Below are 21,048 nucleotides of genomic sequence, written 5' to 3' on the forward strand. Positions count from 1 at the left end.
TTCATTTCAACAGTACTTGCATGACGTACAAATTTTTACCTCCATTTTATTTATTTATTTATTAAATTTCTTTATTTAATTTATTTATTTTTGGCTGCATTGGGTCTTCGTTGCTGTGCACGGGCTTTCTATAGTTGCAGAGAGCGGGGGCTACTCTTCGTTGCGGTGCGCGGCCTTCTCATTGCGGTGGCTTCTCTTGTTGCAGAGCACGGGCTCTAGGTGCGCGGGCTTCAGTAGTTGTGGCTCGTGGGCTCTAGAGCACAGGCTCGGTAGCTGTGGCGCATGGGCTTAGTTGCTCCGCGGCATGTGGGATCTTCCTGGACCAGGGCTCGAACCTGTGTCCCATGCGTTGGCAGGCGATTCTTAACCACTGCGCCACCAGGGAAGTCCCCAACCTCCATTTTAAGGATAAAGAAAGGGGGCTTCCCTGGTGGCGCAGTGGTTAAGAATCTGCCTGCCACTGCAGGGGAAAGGGGTTTGAACCCTGGTCCGGGAAGATCCCACATGCCGCGGAGCAGCTAAGCCCGCGTTCCACAGCTACCGAGCCTGTGCTCTGGAGCCTGCGAGCCACAACTACTGAAGCCCACACACTCTAGGGCTCATATGCCGCATCTACTGAGCCCACGTGCTGCAACTACTGAAGCTTGCACACCTAGAGCCCGTACTCCACAACAAGAGAAGCCACCGCGATGAGAAGCCCGTGCACTGCAACAAAGAGTAGCCCCCACTCACCACAACTAGAGGAAGCCCGTGCGCAGCAATGAAGACCCAACGTAGACAAAAATAAATTTAAAAAAATAATTAAAAAAAATAAGGATAAGGAAAGGGGGACTTCCCTGGTGGTCCAGTGACTAAGACTCCACGCTCCCAATGCAGGGGGCCTGGGTTTGATCCCTGGTCAGGGAACTAGATCCCACATGCTGCAACTAAGAATTCGCATGCCACAACTAAAGATCCTGCGTGCCGCAACTAAAAATCCCACATGCTGCAACTAAGACCTGGTGCAGCCAAATATATTTTTTTTTAATAAAAAATAAAGATAAGGAAAGGGAAGCACAAACAAGGTCACCCACTTAATGAGAAGCAGAGTCAAGATTCAACATTCATCCAAATTCCAAGCTCAGTGCTCTCGCTATGTCATATTAATATTTGCTTTCTCCGGCCACCTATCTTTCACCAGATCAGAAAGCAGAGTTGAGTCGGCTTCTGCTCACGTTATTTTGTAACATGAACTTAGCTCCTAAGAAATAATTTCCTCTTAAATTGTTCTGGTTTGTTGTATTCCTTTCATAAGTCTCCATAAGAAACACTGGTTCAGAATAATTATTAATTTTTTTGAACAAATAAATCAATCTGGCCAGGCCTATTTGGTTAATCTTTCATGAATAATGAATAAAGCCTCAAAAACATATAAAATCTTGGAGTTCCCTGGTGGCGCAGTGGTTAAGAATCCGCCTGCCAATGCAGGGGACACGGGTTCGAGCCCTGGTCTGGCATGCCACGGAGCAACTAAGCCCGTGCGCCACAACTACTGAGTCTGTGTTCTAGAGCCCACGAGCCACACTACTGAAGCCCGCGCGCCTAGAGCCCGTGCTCCACAAGAGAAGCCACCGCAATGAGAAGCCCGCGCACCACAACGAAGAGTAGCCCCCGCTTGCTGCAACTAGAGAAAAGCCCGCACGCAGCAATGAAGACCCAACGCAGCCAAAAATAAATAAATTTATTTTTTAAAAAACCCAAAAAAACCTATAAAATCTTACAAAGATAGAGATTCCCTTCCCGGTTGCTAAAAAAGGTTTTAGAACTGAGTCAGAAAGGCTTCTGAGCTGGCCCTATAATGACTTCTTGAAGAACTGTCCAGCTCTTCCTTTCCAGCCAGTCAAATGGTGATTTGATTCCCTAGATGAGAAACCTGCAGGCAAGATCTTTAGCTCCACCTACCTGAACTCTCACCTTCACAATCTGATAGCTCCTGCAACTAGCTATTTTCCAAGTTATTAGGCATCTCTCTCCTTCTGTCTCTCCCCTGCCCACCCCCAATCTCCCTCTAGATACCCTGTTCCACTCACTCCTTCCGTACCTCTCCTTCTTCCTCTCCGTTTCTCTAGTGGTAGCATTTACTTTACACTTCCCTGTGAGGCATGAAGGTTTTGACCAGTCTCAGGGTCCCCATGGGAAGCAACTATGACACAAACTAGTGAAATAACTTCACATGCTGCCCTAGCTAAGCCTTTCCCAGAGACCTAAGCACCAAACATAACCATGCGGACAAGGGCAGTGCTCTCCTGCGAACGTTTGTGCTTAGGGATTTGATCAGAGTAGTTCTTTATCCTTTGGTAACTGAGCTCATTTTATTTTCAACTCGTAAGACGGTCTGAGCTACAATAGTAAATCCAGCTCTTAATTTTCAAAAGTAGGTGGCTTTAGAGACCAGGGCATAAACAACATTCCTGCATTTGTTTAAAAGTATGTTCTGTATTTAAATTAGATTTCCACCTACTCAGCCCTCAAACTCCTTCTTTGCAATGATTCTACAATCTTGACTTTGGTTAATTAATACTTCCATGACACCACCCTATAAAGGTACAAATAAAGAACTTTTACTTAATGTGGAAACAAAGAGAACAAATTTTATATACAGATACATGTACCTCCCTTCATATTTAAAGAATAAGAAGGAATGTACATTCGCAAATCTAGTACCAATGAAAATCATTTGCTCTAGAAATTTTCCCTAAGCTTTTCAGTTTAAAGATGGCACCATTGGGCTTCCCTGGTGGCGCAGTGGTTGAGAATCTGCCTGCCAATGCAGGGCACACGGGTTCGAGCCCTGGTCTGGGAAGATCCCACATGCCGCGGAGCAACTACGCCCGTGAGCCACAACTACTGAGCCTGCGCGTCTGGAGCCTGTGCTCCGCAACAAGAGAGGCCGCGATAGTGAGAGGCTCGCACACCGCGATGAAGAGTGGCCCCCGCTTGCCACAACTAGAGGAAGCCCTCGCACAGAAACGAAGACCCAACACAGCCATAAATAAATAAATAAATAAATTTATAAAAAAAAAAAAAAAAAGATGGCACCATTTAACATTTGAACTAAATGCATTAACATAATTTTACCAGTGACAGACTTTCTTTAGGTAAAAGAATCATAGACTTGTAGAGATATAAGGAACATCGATTCATTAAGCAAACTATTACATTTTAAAAATGAGAAAACTCCCAAGTTAAGTGATTGCCAAAGTCCAACAGCTGACTAATGACAGGCAAGGGTCTTTGCTCCTGACACCTAGTTCACCACAGCTGAAATTCTTATAGGTGAAAAATACTTCATTTGTTGATATCAATACCAAAGGCAACAACTCTTACCTTATATATATGGTTGACATTACACAGAAACTCTCTTTCAACTTTTAGTATTTTATACCATAAACTCTTAACTTGTGACTCACCCTGCTGAGTTGATCCAATAACCTTTGGTTCTGTTCTGATAATTCCTGGACAGCCCGTGTTTTTTCTCGATCTGCTTCCCGTAGATGAACCTGCTGCCTCTCCAACTCATCCTGAAGCTGTTTCACATCACTCTCCAGCTCGGACACACGCCCTTCCCACTCCCCTTCTCGGTTCTCAAATCGTCTTCTTAGTTCGTGTTTCTCTTGCTCTAAGTGCTGGGTGAAAAATGAAGAGGATTTTAAAACCTTTAAAAATTCCAGGGACTTCCCTGGTGGTCCAGTGGCTAAGACTCCGCGTTCCCAATGCAGGGGGCCCAGGTTCAATCCCTGGTCAGGCAACAAGACCTCACATGTCGCAACTAAGATCCCACATGCGGCAACGAAGACCCGGTGCAGCCAAATAAATAAATAAATACTAAAAAAAAAAAAAAAAAAATCCAGAGCCTTTCATTTTTTTTTCTCTTTTCACACTCTTCTTTTCTTTTTCCTAGTCAGTGAGCACAACAAAACACTCTGCCACGTAGGAGAAGTTGCCCATTTCACAGCTGCAAAAATATTCCCTTCTTCCAGAGTAGCAAAGGCTGATTTCACAGAGAATGTCATTCCTACTGAAAATACTTAATGTTTACTCTTATCCTTAGGAATGGGGGTTCTAGACTTAGGAACTCACTTGAAATTTAGTAAATCATCTATTAATTGGTGAAATATACATTTAAACAACTTAAAATGAGTCCTTAAGAAAATTTCTTTTGCTGTCATCTATTATGCCTGGCATAATAGCAGGCACTTAGAATCACAGAATTTTCAGAGCTAGAAAGAACTCCATAGATGCTTCAGATTAACCACCTTTTCCTACAAATGAAGCAGCAGAAGATAAGAGATTCAATAACAAGCTCAAGGTCTGTACTAGCAAATGGGAGAGCTGGGATTTGTGTCTTAGTCACTTGACTTTGTTTAATGCTCTAAATCACAACTCAATAAATATTTCTTGCTATATATAGCACTGTATTTCAAAATCATTAAGGCAAGTTCAGGTTCAGGACCACTTTTATTAAATCATGACTTATTAGCCTTGCATATTTATTTCTGATCCTTTCATTCATTCTTGAGTGCCTGTTACAGGCTAGCCACTAACATAATGGTCCTTACCTTTATGGAGTTTCCATTCTAGTGGGAGAGGTTGATAAAAGTATTAAATTGTACAGCGTGACAAATGGTATGCAGGAAAAGTACAGATGGTTTGAAGTAGCAGCTCGACAGAAAAGAACTCTTTTGGATTGAAGGAAATAAGAACATCTTTTTATTTCTCTGAGATAAATACAAATTCGTCTTTTCAGAGGAAAGTATGTTCTCCTACTTAAAAAGCATAGTATGTACAAAAAAGCCAAGTTATACCTCAGGGAATATATGAAATGTAAAGCAATGGTCCTCAACTTTTGCTGCTGTCAGAAAATCTCTGGTATAATTGTTCAAAATACATCCACCTAAATACTAATTCCAAAGACGTGATTCAGTTAAGAATGGGATGAGGCCTAGGCAGGCATCTATCTATCTATCTATCTAGGTTCTATTGGAAATTCTGATGTACTGAAGGTTGATATCAAGCACTGAGATTGTTTCAACAAGCTAAGATGAGCATTTGAATCTTCACCTTCAGCATACTCAAACATCTTTTCACCTTGGGAACCTACACTCTTATTCTACCCAAGTTCTCATCTTTCGAATGTTTTTTGGAATGCCTCTTTTGGAAAGCTTTAAGGGCCAGTGCATAGTTATACAAGAAAATCAGTCCCATTACTTCACATCTGAGATGCGTCTAAAAAGAGATTATCTCATTTCATCCGGCCATTTTATTCCCCTAATTTGCTCTGAGTGACTTGTAAATGTTTCTGAAAGTCTAATTTACCCCCAAAAGATGCAAATTTACCATGACAGAGCAGTCAGAAAAATTAAAATTCTGAGAACATAAGCAAAGGCAGTTTTCACTGAGATAACTGTATAGCCTCCAAAGTTGACCACTTCAAGGGAATAATTAATTTTGATATAGCCACTCTGGTATATTTGTTGAAAAAGTCACATTATAGTTATACTTTATACAGCCTCAGTTTGGAGCACAGGGGAAAAGGAATGACAAGAGAGGGACTTGTACTCCTCAGCATGAAAATTTTCTGCTCTACGCTTCCCTCACTTTGCTAAACTTCCAAAAATGAGAATGTTTTAGTCACTATACAAACTTCAGAAAGATGAAATGCAGAAATGGTAATTACCAGCCTAAAATTGTGATACTTGGTTTTATTGAGTTTTTTCAAAATGGAAAAGATTGAGCAGAAGGCAACAGCAAGAACTCAGTCATCACAGTGTTACAGAGAGGCCAGATAAATTAGGTTTGTGTTCTAAAAGAACAGAGACTTAAAAATATTCAGCCAACAGCTGTTAGTGAACACCCCAACCAAGCAACCGAAACAATCTAATCCACTTGCGGGGGGTGGGGCGGGGAGGCGGCAGGGTTGAGGACAGGTGGTGCTCATCAGTCTATTCTGTCCTTACATTTCTTTGCACACGTGACAAACTTCCTAATTCAGGTTTCCCAATGCTTTAATTTAAAAAATCAAGACTTTCCTATTAATGAACATACAGAATTTAGCCTTTTGTCTACTCTGAGAAAAGAAAGGTTTCTCCTAGAATTATACTTTCAGTTAAGTGCTAAATTAACCAATAAACTCTAGGCAGAGTATCAGCAAGTGTGGAGGTCAGGCTCTGCCCATGCTATTCCCTGCTTCTTGGGGTTATACGGTATTTTTTTTTTTTTTTAATTATTTTTTGGCTGTGTTGGGTCTTTGTTGCTCCGCGCGGGCTTTCTCTACCTGCGGTGCGGGGGCTACTCTTCGTTGAGGTGAGCGGGCTTCTCATTGTGGTGGCTTCTCTTGTTGCGGAGCACGGGCTCTAGACGCGTGGGCTTCATTAGTTGCAGCGCGGGGGCTCAGTAGTTGTGGCTCACGGGCTTAGTTGCTCCGTGGCATGTGGGATCTTCCCAGACCAGGGCTCAAACCCGTGTCCCCTGCATTGGCAGGCGGATTCTTAACCACTGTGCCACCAGGGAAGCCCCAGTTATACGGTATTTTAAAAGGTAATATCTACAGCTGAAACTAATATAATGATGTATGTCAATTATACCTCAATAAAAAGAGAAAAAAGTTAATGCCAAAACTATCAAGGTCATCAAAAACAAGGAAAGTCTAAGAAAGTGTTACAGGAAAGAGGAGACTAAGAAGATACACAAACTAAATGGAAAGTGGTATCCTGGAACAGAAAAAGACATTTGGCAAAGGCTAAAGAAATCTGAATAAACTAAGGATATTAGCTAACAATCATGTATTAGTATTGGTCCACTAACTATGGCAAGTATACCATGCTCATGTAAGATGTTAATAACAGAGGAACTGGGGGCAGGGCATATGGAAACTGTACCATCTTTCCAATATTTCTGTCAATCTAAAACCATTCTAAAAAAGTTTATTTAAAACTCTGAAAAAAACAAAAGTTAATATCATTAGCCCACCTAAAACTGGTTGTTACAACCAGTAACATGGATTTCTGCAAAGAACCAAAAAAGCAGCACTATTCTCGTAAGTCCAGGATATGGTTCTTAAAAAATACAAAGAAAAATACTATTTTTTAAGTGGACCAAGCACTGAATGCAAATAAGGACCCCTGCGTTTGCTTACCTAAATCTACTACCCAATTATGAATCATTTTCACCTTACTTGTTTTGCCTCTTAAAAAAAAAATAGTGCTAGAATCATTAGAATTGGCCTAGGGAAGGGGGAAGAAAATGTAACTGAGGAAAGAGATTACATCTGCAGTAAGAGATAATTCACTCTCAGCTAGAATGGGAAAAAAAGGGGATCCTGGACTTTAAAAACATATTTTTAAAAAACTAAATAATGATTTAATCTCTGAAGAAAAAAGTGTATAAACCCAAGTTACTGTCTTAGTTCATATTCTGGGGGAAAAAAAGAAACTACTAAGGCCCTGGCTGGATATGTTTTAAAAGCAAAAGGGCTAACTGTAGATGCAGAAAAAATAAAATATCTAAAGGCATTAAAAAAAAATTAAGCACATGAGGGGTTTTCCTGGTGGTGCAGTGGTTAAGAATCCACCTGCCAATGCAGGCAACATGGGTTCGATCCCTGGTCCGGGAAGATCCCACATGCCGCGGAGCAACGAAGCCCGTGCGCCACAACTACTGAGCCTGTGCTCTAGAGCCAGCGAGCCACAACTAGCCCGTGCTCTGGAACAAGAGAAGCCACTGCAATGAGAAGCCTGCGCACCACAATGAAGAGTAGCCCCCGCTCACCGCAACTACAGAAAGCACGAGCGCAGCAACGAAATAAACAATGCAGCCAAAAATAAACAAATAAATTTATATTAAAAAATTAAGCATGTGAAAATCTGATTCAGGGAATGAATAAAATACAGGATAGTCAATTTAAGGGTGGAAAAAAATGACCAAAACCTTACAATCTCTTAAATTAAATTGAATCTTCATTTTAACCCTAAGAGATGCCTAACTAGAAAACTTCTATGTTAACCTTTAAACCAATAAAGACTTTAAAGAGTGTGCCTTTAATGAGAGAGCAGTGTAAGATCAAGTACTTTATGTTTTAAATGACAAAACACAATCTTGGGTTTGGTGCACAGAACTGGAGAGGTATTCAATAATAGCGAACGAATAAGTAGAAAAGATCTTGAAAATGACTTGGTTCTGAAATTAGAAAGGTGCCAATTCTGAAGTAGTAAGTAAGCAGATGGGACTAAAACAAAACCAGTCTCATTATTTAACAGTCAAACCAACATTCTCTCAGAGTCCACTCATGTGTTTATCTTTCAAACTAACCCATGAGAAAATGTGTTTGACTCCACTGTCTGATAGTTTGTAGAAAATTACAAATGTTTTTTAAAGTAATGGCTGGTTCTCTACTCCTAAATGTTGAATTTAATTGAAAATCTAGCAGAGTGGCTATATTAAACTTTAGAATTTGTCCAAGTAGACATTCTAAAATCTAAGCTGCTTAAAAAATATACTTACAGGTATAATTTGCAAGGGAAAATTCACTTGCAGGTATCAAATGAAATAGTCCCCTGTTAATGAGATTTGTCACTCTCATATTAATACTAAAAGAATTAACAAGAAACTAACGACAATACCTTGATAATTTTAAGTGTACTTTTTAAAAAAAAACTAAAAATTTTTAATAATTTTCAGATATACCTAGAAGAAACTGTATAACTGAACCCCTTCATCACTCATTAATATTGATTAGCGATCAATATTTCACTTTTTAAAAATGTTATTTTTCAAATTGTAGTAAGGCATACATAACATAAAATTTACCATGTTAACCATTTTTAAGTGTACTGTTGGTTTAGTAGTGCTAAGTACATTCATACTGTTGTGCAACCAACTTCCAGAAATTAAAAATAAACTTTTAACACTAGAGTTCATATGCTGACCTGAGAGGAGTGAAGATTTTTTAAAATAGTTTAATAAGAGTTTTAAACTATTTTATTATTATCTATCAAGTCAACAGCAAAAAGTCAAATGTAATTTATTCTTTTACAATAGAACCTTTCTTGTTACAGAATTTGAATATCTTTTTCCTTTGTTGAAGACATGTATAAAGGTTCCAAATGGAAACCAGGATGTGTATAACTGCACGCTCAGGATTACCCTGAAATCTAGCACTAATCAAACTGACTGATATGATGTTCCTTTCAAGTTAGCTATCTCTTTAATCAAGTCCCTTACTGAAGGAATTTCAAATCACAAGCATAAATCTCTGCAGTAGTACTTGTATATAGAGCCTGTAATCAAATCTCTTAAAAAAAAAAAGACACCCTTCTATTCCTAGACCTCTACTTCAAGTGAAAATTGAACAATTCAATTCACTGGGTTGCTTTTTGGCAGTCTACCTACAGGTTTCACAAACCACTTTTCAGAGAGGTATCTCAGGAGTTCATCGACTGGCAGACTTAGTTAAGAGGCCAACTGAACTACAGGGTTACAGTGGTTTCCTTTTTTTCCTCCCTGATTTACTTTTGATATGTCATTGGAATACAGACACACTTCTTATTATAGAAAAGTTTCTGAATCTACATTCTGACTGACCCGCAGCAGTGATATGGAACCAGACTATGGTCAATTTCAGACCTCATTCAGGGCCGTACTATTCTCTTCTAACTAAGAATAAAAAGAATTGGTTGCAACCAAACTGGGTAACAACAGTAAATGCACAGGCAGAAAAGGATAAGCTCATCCCAACTGCCACAGATGCACCTCCCCTACCCCCACTTTTTAGAAAAAAAATCTCTTTAATTTTTGTAAATGGCGGCAACCTGTATCACTTTCAAGGCCCTTTTCTAGTTAAGGTCAAGAAAACAAACAGGCATAGCTGCAAAAGACTTTGGTCCAGAGAAGTGGCAGAAATCTTACAGATACTTTAAGGGGTATTTATAACAATGGTTAAAGTTGTATGGTTCTCACAGGTTGCATTTGGCAATCCAATTGCATGTGTGAGACCCAGAACAGAAACAGAAAAGTACTATTTAAATACATATAAATACTGAGGTCCAAATCAAATCCACAACCAGTGGTCACATGCGGAGCCCAGGCTCACCTGATTTCTGCAATGGAACCATACTTCCTAATCCTTAACTATTTGAAGGCTATATAAAGCCCCTTTAGGGGCACTTGTTTCCCACAACTCTGAGCTGCCGGGAAGTTAAGACAAGGGCATCTGAAGGCCTTAACTCCAAAGCTGAAAAGCTTTAGGCTAACACCCTGATTAGTGATTAACTACTTCTCTGAAAACATGGAGCATATTTTAAATGCTTCGCGACTTTCTAATTTCCCTGTGTGCGGACATCACCTCAGTGCTGTATAAATTAGTCATACTGTAAACTCTATTTTAGATGCTGTGTACAGTATGTATACAGAACGGCCGACAGTGTTTGGAGCCGTGCATAGACCCGTTTGCTGTGAGTAGGGTGGGAAAGCCAGGTGGGTTCAATTAATGTCCTCGTCTGATAATCCAAAACCCTCCATGCTACCCCGCTTCCAGGTGGTTTTCTGTGAAGGAGGATGAGCAAGAAAGAGGTGGGATGGGGTGGGGTGGGGTGGGTGAGTGGCTCCCGAAGCTACCGAGGGCCGGCAGGCGGGTGCCTGGGCTCCCCCCCACCCCCCGCTTCCCACCCATCCCAGGAGGGACGTCCTCACCTCTAGCTTATCTGTCAGCTCCTTATGCATCTGCTCGTACTGCCGGCTCATGTCCTGGTTCCTCTCGAGCAGTGCCTTGCCCAGTCGGGCCGCCAAGACCAGATCCTTCTCCTTCTGCCGGATCACCGACAGCAGCTCGGGATCCTGGGCGGGCGGCGGCTGCAGTTCGGCCCCCACGGCTGGAGGCCCGGGCTCGGCCTGAGGATGCTCTCCGGGGTCGGACGGCCGTTCCCCGGCCGCCAGCAGCGCCAGTTCCTCCTCTAACGCCAGTTCCAGCTCCCCGGGGCCCCCGGGGAAGGAGACAAGGGCGGCGGCGGCGGCGGCGGCGGCTGCGGCTGGATTCCCGACTGCGTCCGCGGCCGCGGCGGGCAGCTCCATGCAGCAGGCGCTGTCCGGCTCGGCGGGTGCTGAAGCGCGGCCAGCCAAGCCCAGACAGAAGGCGGACATGGCCCGCGCGCGCGGAGCCCGCAGCGGTGCGGCCCGGCCGGCGCGCGCCAGGCTGCAAGGGGGAGGGGCCCCGTCGCACCGCCCCGCGCCTCTCCTCACGCCGCGGCACGCGCCCCCCGGGTCTCCGAGAGCCCTGGGCGCGGCGCGCGCCGCCCCGCCCCTCCCCCGCGCCGGCGGCACGCGCCCCCTTCCCCCGCCCCCGGGCTCAGCTGCTCCGCGAGCGCTGGGGAGGAGGAGGGGGTGGCAAAAGGAAGGCTGAGAAAGCGAAGACTGAGGGGAGGCGAAGCGGGAGGGGAGGCTGCGAGGAGGAACGCCGCCGCCGGCTTTTCAACCACCCTGTTGCTGCTGCTCCCGCTGCCGCCGCCGGCCGGGCAGCGCCTCACGGGGCGGGCGGCGCTCCGCTGTCGCTGCGACGCTCGCTGCTGCTGCTGCTGCCGGTGGCCGCTCTCTGCAGCCGCGCTCCATGTCCCTCGGCTCGGCGGCAGCCCCAGCAGCAGCGGCGGCGACAGCGGCTGCTGCAGGGGCCGAGGCGGTGGCTCCACATCGCGCGCCGCGCAGCCCGGCGAGCTCCTTCCTGACTACCTCAGCTCCTCCAGTTCACCCGGCCGGCCGCACCCCGCCCGGGGCTTCCGGCCGCGCCCCCTCTCCCCGCCCCTTGCCGGCGCCTGACGCGCACGGGCACCTGTTAGCCGCGCCAGCGCGCGATTCGCCGGTTCGTGGGTCTCCTCAGCGGCGCCCAGGTGGCGCCGACGGCCTTAACCCCTGCGCTGCCTCACGCCCGGGGGCGGCAGCGCGCGCCGCCAGTGGAGACGGCTGGCGCATCCCTAACTGTTCGGGCGGCTCCCAGACGCGGCCACGCCCACGGCCTCACATCCACCGGGTGTGGCTCCGCCCCCAGCACGCTCACCTCGGGGTGTGGCCTCGCGCGCACCTCCGAGCACGGCCCCGCCCCTAGCCTTGTTATCACCTCAGGGCACGGCCCCATTCCCGGCTTCACTCCCGCTTCTGGGCTGGGGCGTTTCTCTGGGTCCAATGGGTCTCAGTCTTAGGTGATCACCAAGGGGATTGAGGACATTTCTTTAAGACGGGTGGCCAAGCCCGACAGAGACTCGCAGCCACGGCTTGTGGGTCTCGGCTCCCGTGAGAGCTAAGCAGTCAAGAGAGGGAGCCCTAGAGAGCAGTAGGAGGGATGACTTCAGAAACCTAGCATCTCAGTGATGATGACTCAGGGATATAAGGGACCAGATGCCTCAGAGATCAGCAGCCCCGAAAGAAAGGGGTTATGTTGAGAAATAACGGAAAAAACTGCTCACAGATGGGAATACGAAGCAAAGACGCTCCATAATAACTTCCGTTTACTAGGCGCTTAGTATGTGCCATGTCTTGTGTTAAGTGCTTTATACGCATTATCTTAGATAATCCTCCCAAGAATCTTAAAAGTCAGTACTATCACTCTTCTCATTTTACAGAGAAGGAAATTGAGGCCTTGAGAGATACAGGATCAGATCCAGACAGGCTGACTCCAGGGTTCACATATATATCGTTATTCTTTACTTTCCTCACATATAAGTGTTGAGGAAGATAAATAGTAATTTGTGATCAAGATGGCCTGTATCGATATCCAAGGTGCTATCAGGAAAGCTTCCTGCAATGATCAAACCAAGGACTGAAGAACCTACTGGGTGATTCCAGTCAGTTCTTGCTTTGACCTCATTGGTAATGCTCTGTCTTCTATTTTCAGAAACAATCCCATCTGAAGCTAGAATTGGTCACTATTCCCTTTCCTCTTGGACAACAACCCATTTTTGAGTTAGATCATATTTTGATTCTTTTCATTACAGTAAGATGGAGTATTTCAGGACACGGAGCGGCTGAAATGAGTCAAATGGTTTCTCATGGCTTTTTGTCCTTATTAAATTCAGAGCCTAAACAATACTCAGGTGTATACATCACCTTCTACTCTCAGGCTGAAGGTCAGAATCCTAAAGGTCCTGAGCCTCAGGGCTGACTTTGTTCTCTTGTTGACTGAAAAGGAGACAGACCATAGAGGGGTTCCCACATCAATCTCAGAGCTAAATTTTGAAAGTTGACCATGGTACCATTCCAACAATGCACTGTTCTCACACTTTTTATTATGCCCTCTTGAACAGAAATTGTGGGCCCATGGTGAGACCCAACTGAAGAATCCCTTTTGTCTTTTTTGATCAGGAAAGGAGAAGTTACTCCTATAAATAGATTAGGGACACACATATCAAGAGCAAACAGAATTCCTAATCAAAAGGCATTTGTTTCAGCTATTTATTTTTCCTGATTCAGACTTGCAACCTGTCTTTCCCCAAAGGTCTTTTTCTTGCCTTCCTTAAACTCAATGGTGCTACTCTATTAGACTTGCCTATTACTGTGAGAATGAACTATTACAATGCTAACTCTAATTTCTGAGGATCCTTCTTCACAATGTTCCCCTGCCTAACCTGACTAGGAAGTGATCATTTTCTACTACAGGTTTGGCCCTAAGTACTATCTTCTTGTGAATAGTCAAAGGAGACCAGCCCAACTTTGGAGAACTATTTAGAATAGTGGTTCTTATACTTTTTGGTCTCAGAACCTCTTTACACTCTTAAAAATCATCAAAGATCTCAAAAAACTTTAGTTTATACAGGTTTAGATATTGATATTTACTGTATTAAAAATTAAAACAGAAAATTTTTAATTTTTATTTTAAATACTTAAAATAAACCTATTAAATCTTAACATAATGTATTTAATGAAAAATATATATTCCCCTCCAAAAAAAAATGAGCAAGAAGAAAGGCATTGTTTTTCATTTTTGTAAATCTCTTTAATGTTTGGCTTAACGGCAGAAAATGGACTTTTATATCTGCCTCTCCATTCAGTGTGGTGATGTTTTGTTTTGGTTGAAATATATGGAGAGAATCTGGTCTCACAAAGATGCAATTGGGAAAAGGAGGAATATTTTAATAGCCTTTTCTGATTGTTGAAGGTATTTTTCTTTGATAAGGCACCAAAACTCAACAAGTGATAGCTTCTGAAAGATTAGTTGCAAGGTGGAATCTAAAACCACATCAAGGAAATCCACTGATCTACCTTGCACTTTGAATGGATCTTTTACCCATGTGTGATTGATTCTTTAAAAGTATGTATCAGTCATTGGGAAAATATTGGTTCACTGAGTTATGCAGATCTTCCAAATATTGTCACATGGCATTATACTATATATATTTTAAAATACCATTCATTAATATAACCACTGATCTCATCAGAAAGGTCTTTATGTATTGGCAAGCTATAAAGCTCACTGAGGTGTGTATGAGTTTTCCAAAATTCTTATATCTACTGGATATAAGATATAAGATATATTTATTGGGATGGTTTCCCATTCATCTTGATTCAGGATGCTTTTAGTGCTGCTTCCGTCTAAAGGAGCATCCTTCTGTAAGCCTTACTATTCCTCCTGTAGGCTGGCAGAGGACAGTAAAGCAGCCAACACAAAAAACTACTGTTTGTGCATGGCTAAAGATGGTTGTGATTTTATAGCATCCTGGGTATTTCACATCCATGAAGTAGGAATTGGGGCTTTGCAACAGGTGCTTCTTCTTGTGTTTCCTCTTCTCCTCTGGAGAGGGATGAGGGAGATCCTTTGCAAGAGGCACGTTCTCGTGGGGAGGTTGTCACTGCCAGAAAGGGAGGTACATTCTTTTTTTTTTTTTTTTAAATTTATTTTTGGCTGTGTTGGGTCTTCGTTTCGTGTGAGGGCTTTCTCTAGTTGCGGCAAGCGGGGGCCACTCTTCATTGCGGTGCGCAGGCCTTTCACTATCGCGGCCTCTCTTGTTGTGGGGCACAGGCTCCAGACGCGCAGGCTCAGTAGTTGTGGCTCACGGGCCTAGTTGCTCCGCAGCATGTGGGATCTTCCCAGACCAGGGCTCGAACCCGTGTTCCCTGCATTGGCAGGCAGATTCTCAACCACTGCGCCACCAGGGAAGCCCCTACATTCATTTTTGAGTAAATATCTGCCAAATACCCAAATCTGAATACCAAAGTCTGTCATTCATTCAAGTAAAAACGGTGTTCCATGAAAAACGTGACTAGTTCAATTCCTAACTCAAATGATGGTACAAGGGCTTTATCTCAAGACAACACATACTTAGGTATGCAGCAGAAGTGCTTTATCGGTACTTTCCATTTCATCACATGGAATATTAAAAAGATGTGTACTCAAGCGTTGGGATTTAATAAAAGCACTGCTTCATCAGGCACATTTTAAAATGAAACTAGCTTTTTTCTTCTTCTTCTTGTGAGCACATAGTAGTGAAGAATAACTCGCTTTGGTACCACTGCCATGAATCATGCTAAGGTATCAGTAGAGTTACTTACCCGCTATTCCTTTTGCACTACCAATGCCAATGTCAACACAGTGAAAAACAAAACTAGTATTAGACAATTAGTATTATGTCTACTAACATGAAATTATGAAATAAAATATGAGATTACGAAATTAGTTTTACTCTTATTAATAAAATTAGAATTACTATCATTGCAATTATTATGAAAATAGTGCTTCCTTCCTTGACCCTCTGAAAGGGTCTTTGGGACCTCAGGAGTTGACGAACCACACTTCGAAAATTGCTGATTTAAAGCCATTCGAGACAGGTCAACCCTAAGCTAAGAAGAATGAACAAGTACCTCCCCACATGGAAATTAGTGGCAGGATTCAAAACTCATCAAAGCAAAGATATGAAAACCCTCGGACTTCTAAGAAGCTTATTATTTAGTTTATTCTGCTTCATACTATAATAATAGTGGCTAGAAAATATTTAGCATTTAATTCCTTAAATCCTTTATATGACATCTCATTTAATCCCCACAATGACCCTATAATGCTGGTGTATAACACTAGTATATATAGGACGTGATATTATGATGCTGTCTAACTCTAAGGTGTTTGCTCTTAGTTACTAAGCCTCACATTTTCATCATTTTTATATTCCTTTATAATATATTTGCTTCAGTGTTGCTTTTGGTACCTCGATATTTTGGTGAACTTAGGTATGACCCATCTTAACGTGCAATGGATGGATTTCCACATAAGTTCTGTCACATCACTAAGAGTAAAGCATGAAATTTTCTTTTTTTTAGAAACCCTGATATTTCCAAATATAACACTCATCGAATTTCCTCAAATTGTTTATTTTTATTAGCATCCTGATCTGCAAAAACTGGAAAGTGTAAAAGACAAAACATATTCCAGAAAATTTGTTTTTGAAAAGTTAAGTGTGGAAGAAACATGAGGAGCTGGCAAAACGTGATAAAGCAGTTCTACACTTGGTATTTTCATTCAGCAATTTTAAGTGTGTGTGCATTTTTTTAAGTTTTATATTTTACTTATGAACTAGTCGTGGGAACATAAAAGTCTCAAAAATTCCTAAAATGTTACCCAAAAGCTTTTTATATTTTTTGGAGATGAATTGACTCAACATTTTGCAAAATGTGGTGTGTGTACCTCTACTGATTCTCAGCTTGATTTTTAAGGGAAAAACATTAACTTCAGTGGCTGATGCTCGGTAGCGTCAGTCTTTAGCAGATACCCTGCCCTGCCTGGTGTAGGAGTGTGCTTTCTCTGCTACCCATCACGGTCCCCAGCATGCCCTGCTGGGACGCCTTCCCAGCCCCTCCCATCTCTAGGCTCTCACCTTGGCAGCCCCTCACACCTTTCCCTTCATCCTCCCAGGGTCCCTTCAACCCCACCCCACACTCCCTTTTCCCTTTTTCTTTTAGGTTGTTATTAAGATAAAAAGATTTCATATATGTACAGCACTTAAAATGGTGCCTGGCACATGGTAGGCACAGTGTGGGTGCTTGATAAATAAATACATAAAATAACTGAGCACAGAGAATTCCCTGGCGGTCCAGTGGTTAGGACTCTGAGCTTCCACTGCAGGGGCCCGGGTTTGATACCTGGTTGGGGAACTAAGATCCTACAAGCTGCGAGGACTTAAAAAAAAAAAAAGCACAGGTTTCTCCCTCTGACACCGTGATCTTTCATATCTTCTATGTCTGAATTCTTTTCCTTTATATGCCTGTTTCCTTTTTTTTTTTTTAAATTGAAGTATAGTTCATTTACAATGTTGTGTTAGTTTTCTGGTATACAGCAAAGTGATTCAGTTATATATGTATTCTTTTCAAGGTTCTTTTCCACTATAGGCTATTACAAGGTATTGAATATAGTTCCCCATTTCCTTTTTTTTTTTTTTTTATAAATTTATTTTATTTACTTATTTTTGGCTGTGTTGGGTCTTCGTTGCTGTGCGCAGGCTTTCTCTAGTTGCGGCAAGTGGGGGCTACTCTTTGCTGCAGTGCACAGGCTTCTCATTGTGCTGGCTTCTCTTGTTGTGGAGCACAGGCTCTAGGCATGCGGGCTTCAGTAGTTGTAGCATGCGGGCTCAGTAGTTGTGGCTTGCAGGCTCTAGAGCACAGGCTCAGTAGTTGTGGCGCATGGGCTTAGCTGCTCCGCGGCATGTGGGATCTTCCCAGACCAGGGCTCGAACCCGTGTCCCCTGATTGGCAGGCGGAGTCTCAACCACTGTGCCACCAGGGAAGCCCCTCCATTTCCTTTTAAAATAAATTTCTCAAGTTAAAAAATAGTCAACTCAAATAAAAATAATAAATAATAATGTGTCATTGGGTAGAGCAAAATCATGACAGTGGTATGCAAATGACTAAAGTTGGCATATAGTGCAGTTACTGAGAGTGATGACCGGAGGGTCCTGGATTAGATCTGCCTTTAACCAGCTGTGTACATTTGAGAAAGGAATTCAGTGTGTTTGGGCTTTGGTTTCCTCATCCGTATGGTACAGGGTTGGGCTGGATGACCATCTCTGCATCCTCTAAACCAGTGGTTCTCAACTGGGGGTGATTTTGCCCCCTGGGGACATTGGGCAATATCTGGAGACATTTTTGGTTTTCACAACTGGGGATGGGGGTTGCTATTGGCATCTAGTGGGTAGAGGCCAGAGATGCTGCTAAACACTCTGCAGTGCATAAGACAGCACCACCCACCCCCAACAACAAGAATTATCTGTCCCTAAATGCCAGTAGCACCGAGGTTGAGAAATCCCGATCTAAAACAACAGGCTTCTACAATCTGACCATGGGATTTGTTGCCTGAGAAATATATAAATGGGTTATACACAAGAGAGGCTGTGATATGAGCCCAAGGGTGCCTTTGGTTGCTCTTAAGAATTCGCATCTGGAAACCAGCTCATAATAGAGCCATACCACTTAGGCAAACAAACAAATAAACAACAACAACAACAACAAAACCCTTCTGTTTTGGGCTGAATCGCTCCCAACATTGACTAAATTGCTCCCTACATTCCCTCCCTCTTCTAGTGATTTGGCAGTCTCCACTGCTCAAACTCATCAGAAAACAACTGCTTTATGCTCAAGAGTTGGGCATTTTTGGGTCTTCCAATGCCCAAATATAGAAAGATTTGTGATTTAATTTTCTGTGTTCACATTTTCCTACTTCTTTCCAATGATCCTGGCCCTAAACACACTACTGTTGTGTTTTGTACATATATCATTCATCTGAAGCTATTTTTAGACACTTCCTAGTTTTATTTCATTTCAAGAATTTGCCAAATATTTGTTATGTCTTATTCTTTCTGCATCACATTCTGATTTAATCTGTTGGCTGGCAAGTTATTTATACTTATTGATACTGCTCATAATAACACTGTTTCTTAAGTGAATTCCCCTCCCCCCCATTTTCTCTTTATTTTTCTTTGTCATTTTCAGAGTAAACTGATTATAGAAGTAGTATATCATCCAGTTGCCAGGACAACTGAAAACTTTTGCTGGTGGATAGGCAAAATGCCTTTAATCTATTTTTCATAGTTTGTGTTATCACTGCTACTACTACGCTTCTTGCTCTTAGTAAAAAGCCTAGATGGGCTTCTTGGTGCCTTTCTGTGATAAGAGGAAACATCATTTTCTGAAGAGTCAAGGTTTAATTGCCTGTTCTGCAGAATGTAGTTTTGTTTGTGTCTGAGGTGTATATGTAGGCAAGTTAAGTGTTCTGGGAAGACAGTTGGAATAATGCACCAGTTAATATTGGTAATTTAATTTATACTTGACAGTCACTGGGAGAAATAAGCTTTTATTGGGGATTAATTTTTTACAGTGAATTTTGAAATTCCCAAGTCATGAAGAAGTCCACTGGATTATTTAGTTATCAAGGTAATCGGCCAGTAAGTATTTATTAAGTAACCATCAGAAGTTGATATGGGTTTGGTATTAACATTGTAAAAGCCCTTTAGGATTTATGAAAATACAAGTCCCTATCCTCGAGAATGATTCCATCATTGCTCGTGTAAGAGAGTGTGGTCAAACTGGGCAATCACCAGTCTCCTATGGCTTCTCTATAGCTCACACCAGAGGAAATATAATATAGTGGTTAAGAACATGGTTGCTAGGGTAAGACCCAGTTTCCAATTGAGGCTCCCCCAGTTACTAGCTGAATAACCCTGGGTAAGTTAGTTAACCTCTCTGACCACCAGGCATTGTGTAAGTAAACAATTTTGTTCACTAATGTCTTCTTAAGGCCTAGCACAGTGCTTAGGATAGAGTAGGAACTTGATACATTTTTATAATGAACGATGTATGTAAAGCACTTAGCACATTGCCTAGCACAGAGTCAGTGCTCACACAATAAGATGTTAAAAAAAGCCACCTTGGGAATTCCCTGGCTGTCCAGTGGTTAGGACTCCACACTTTCACAGCCAAGGGCACAGGTTTGATCCCTGGCTGGGGAACTAAGATCCCACAAGCTGCTCAGTGTGGCCAAAAAAAGCCACCTTGATCTCAGAATGCCGGATGTGTTACATATTAACTTGGTCTGTATGGTTGATATTAACCTCTTCATTTATCCAGAACATTTATTGCATAGAAGCTGTTATGTAGGAGAAACAAGGATGTATATGTTATGATACTTGCCCTCAAAAAGTTTACAGTTTAATAATGGATAGAAAACGTGAATAGAAATAACTATAATAATAACCAGTATTGAATTATATTAAACAGTATATTAAATACCTTATAAATGATGCTTTGCATTTTTTGGAATTCAGAGAAGGGAGATATTATTAGATACAGTAGCATAAGACTAAAAGTCTGTGTGCTTTTTATTATCACTATGAGCTGGCAATTCTAAACAATGTCAGTGGCAACACACTCTTACCTCCCCCCTTGGCATGCCACTGACAATATTTGACAAAACTGATCAAGGAACACTTCATGACTGTGGCCCTTAAAGGACATAGGGAATTCTATGGGCAAAGATGGAAGGCAAGGCAAGTAGAGAGAACAGCTTCTTCAAAGACCCCGGGGCAGGAAGTTGTGTTTGGAAAACAGCCAAGGAAGGAGAATAAAGTTGTAAAGGTAAAGATAGGTTGGCATTGGCTCCCAGAAGGAAAGATGCCATTTATTGAGTGCCAACTACGGGTGGCCAAAGGATTGGCTTACATTGTCTTGCTTAAAACTTACAATAATCTTTCCACTTGGGTATTATTACCCCCGTTTTATAGACGTGGAAACACGTTCTGAGAGGGTCAGGGTCTTGCCCAAAATCCTTCAACTAGTGAAGGGCAGAGTTGGTATTAGAACAGACATCAGATTGCTTATAAAACCTGTGGTCTTTCCACCTTTGTAGCTTTGAATGTTGAGCTGAAGACAATGGGGGGCCATTGTAGATTTTAAAATCATGAAGTGATCTGAATAAAGCTGTAGTTCAGGGAGGAGAATCATCTGGCACTGGTGTTAAGGATGAGCTCACGGTGGGAGTTGGGAATCAGGGAAGCC

At 42.5% G+C, this 21,048-nt stretch overlaps 1 protein-coding gene across 4 annotated transcripts in view; it reads right to left on the bottom strand.

Annotated features, from left to right (window-relative positions):
- Positions 1-11,249, bottom strand: part of LOC103010337 (BICD family-like cargo adapter 1) — a 123,610-nt gene extending 112,361 nt beyond the window's left edge. For all 4 annotated transcript variants that reach the window (XR_009005043.1, XM_057526591.1, XM_057526590.1 and 1 more), the window contains exons 1-2: positions 10,726-11,249; positions 3,450-3,665 (exon numbers count right to left, since the gene is read on the bottom strand). Coding sequence is in view for 3 of the 4 variants with exons in the window: in XM_057526591.1 (XP_057382574.1) it covers positions 3,450-3,665; positions 10,726-11,172 (663 nt within the window). In the remaining variant the exon portion in view is untranslated. The remainder of the gene's footprint in view (positions 1-3,449; positions 3,666-10,725) is intronic.
- Positions 11,250-21,048: the final 9,799 nt, after the last annotated feature.

The sequence above is a fragment of the Balaenoptera acutorostrata genome, chromosome 13, assembly GCF_949987535.1.
Source record: "Balaenoptera acutorostrata chromosome 13, mBalAcu1.1, whole genome shotgun sequence".
NCBI lineage: Eukaryota > Metazoa > Chordata > Mammalia > Artiodactyla > Balaenopteridae > Balaenoptera > Balaenoptera acutorostrata.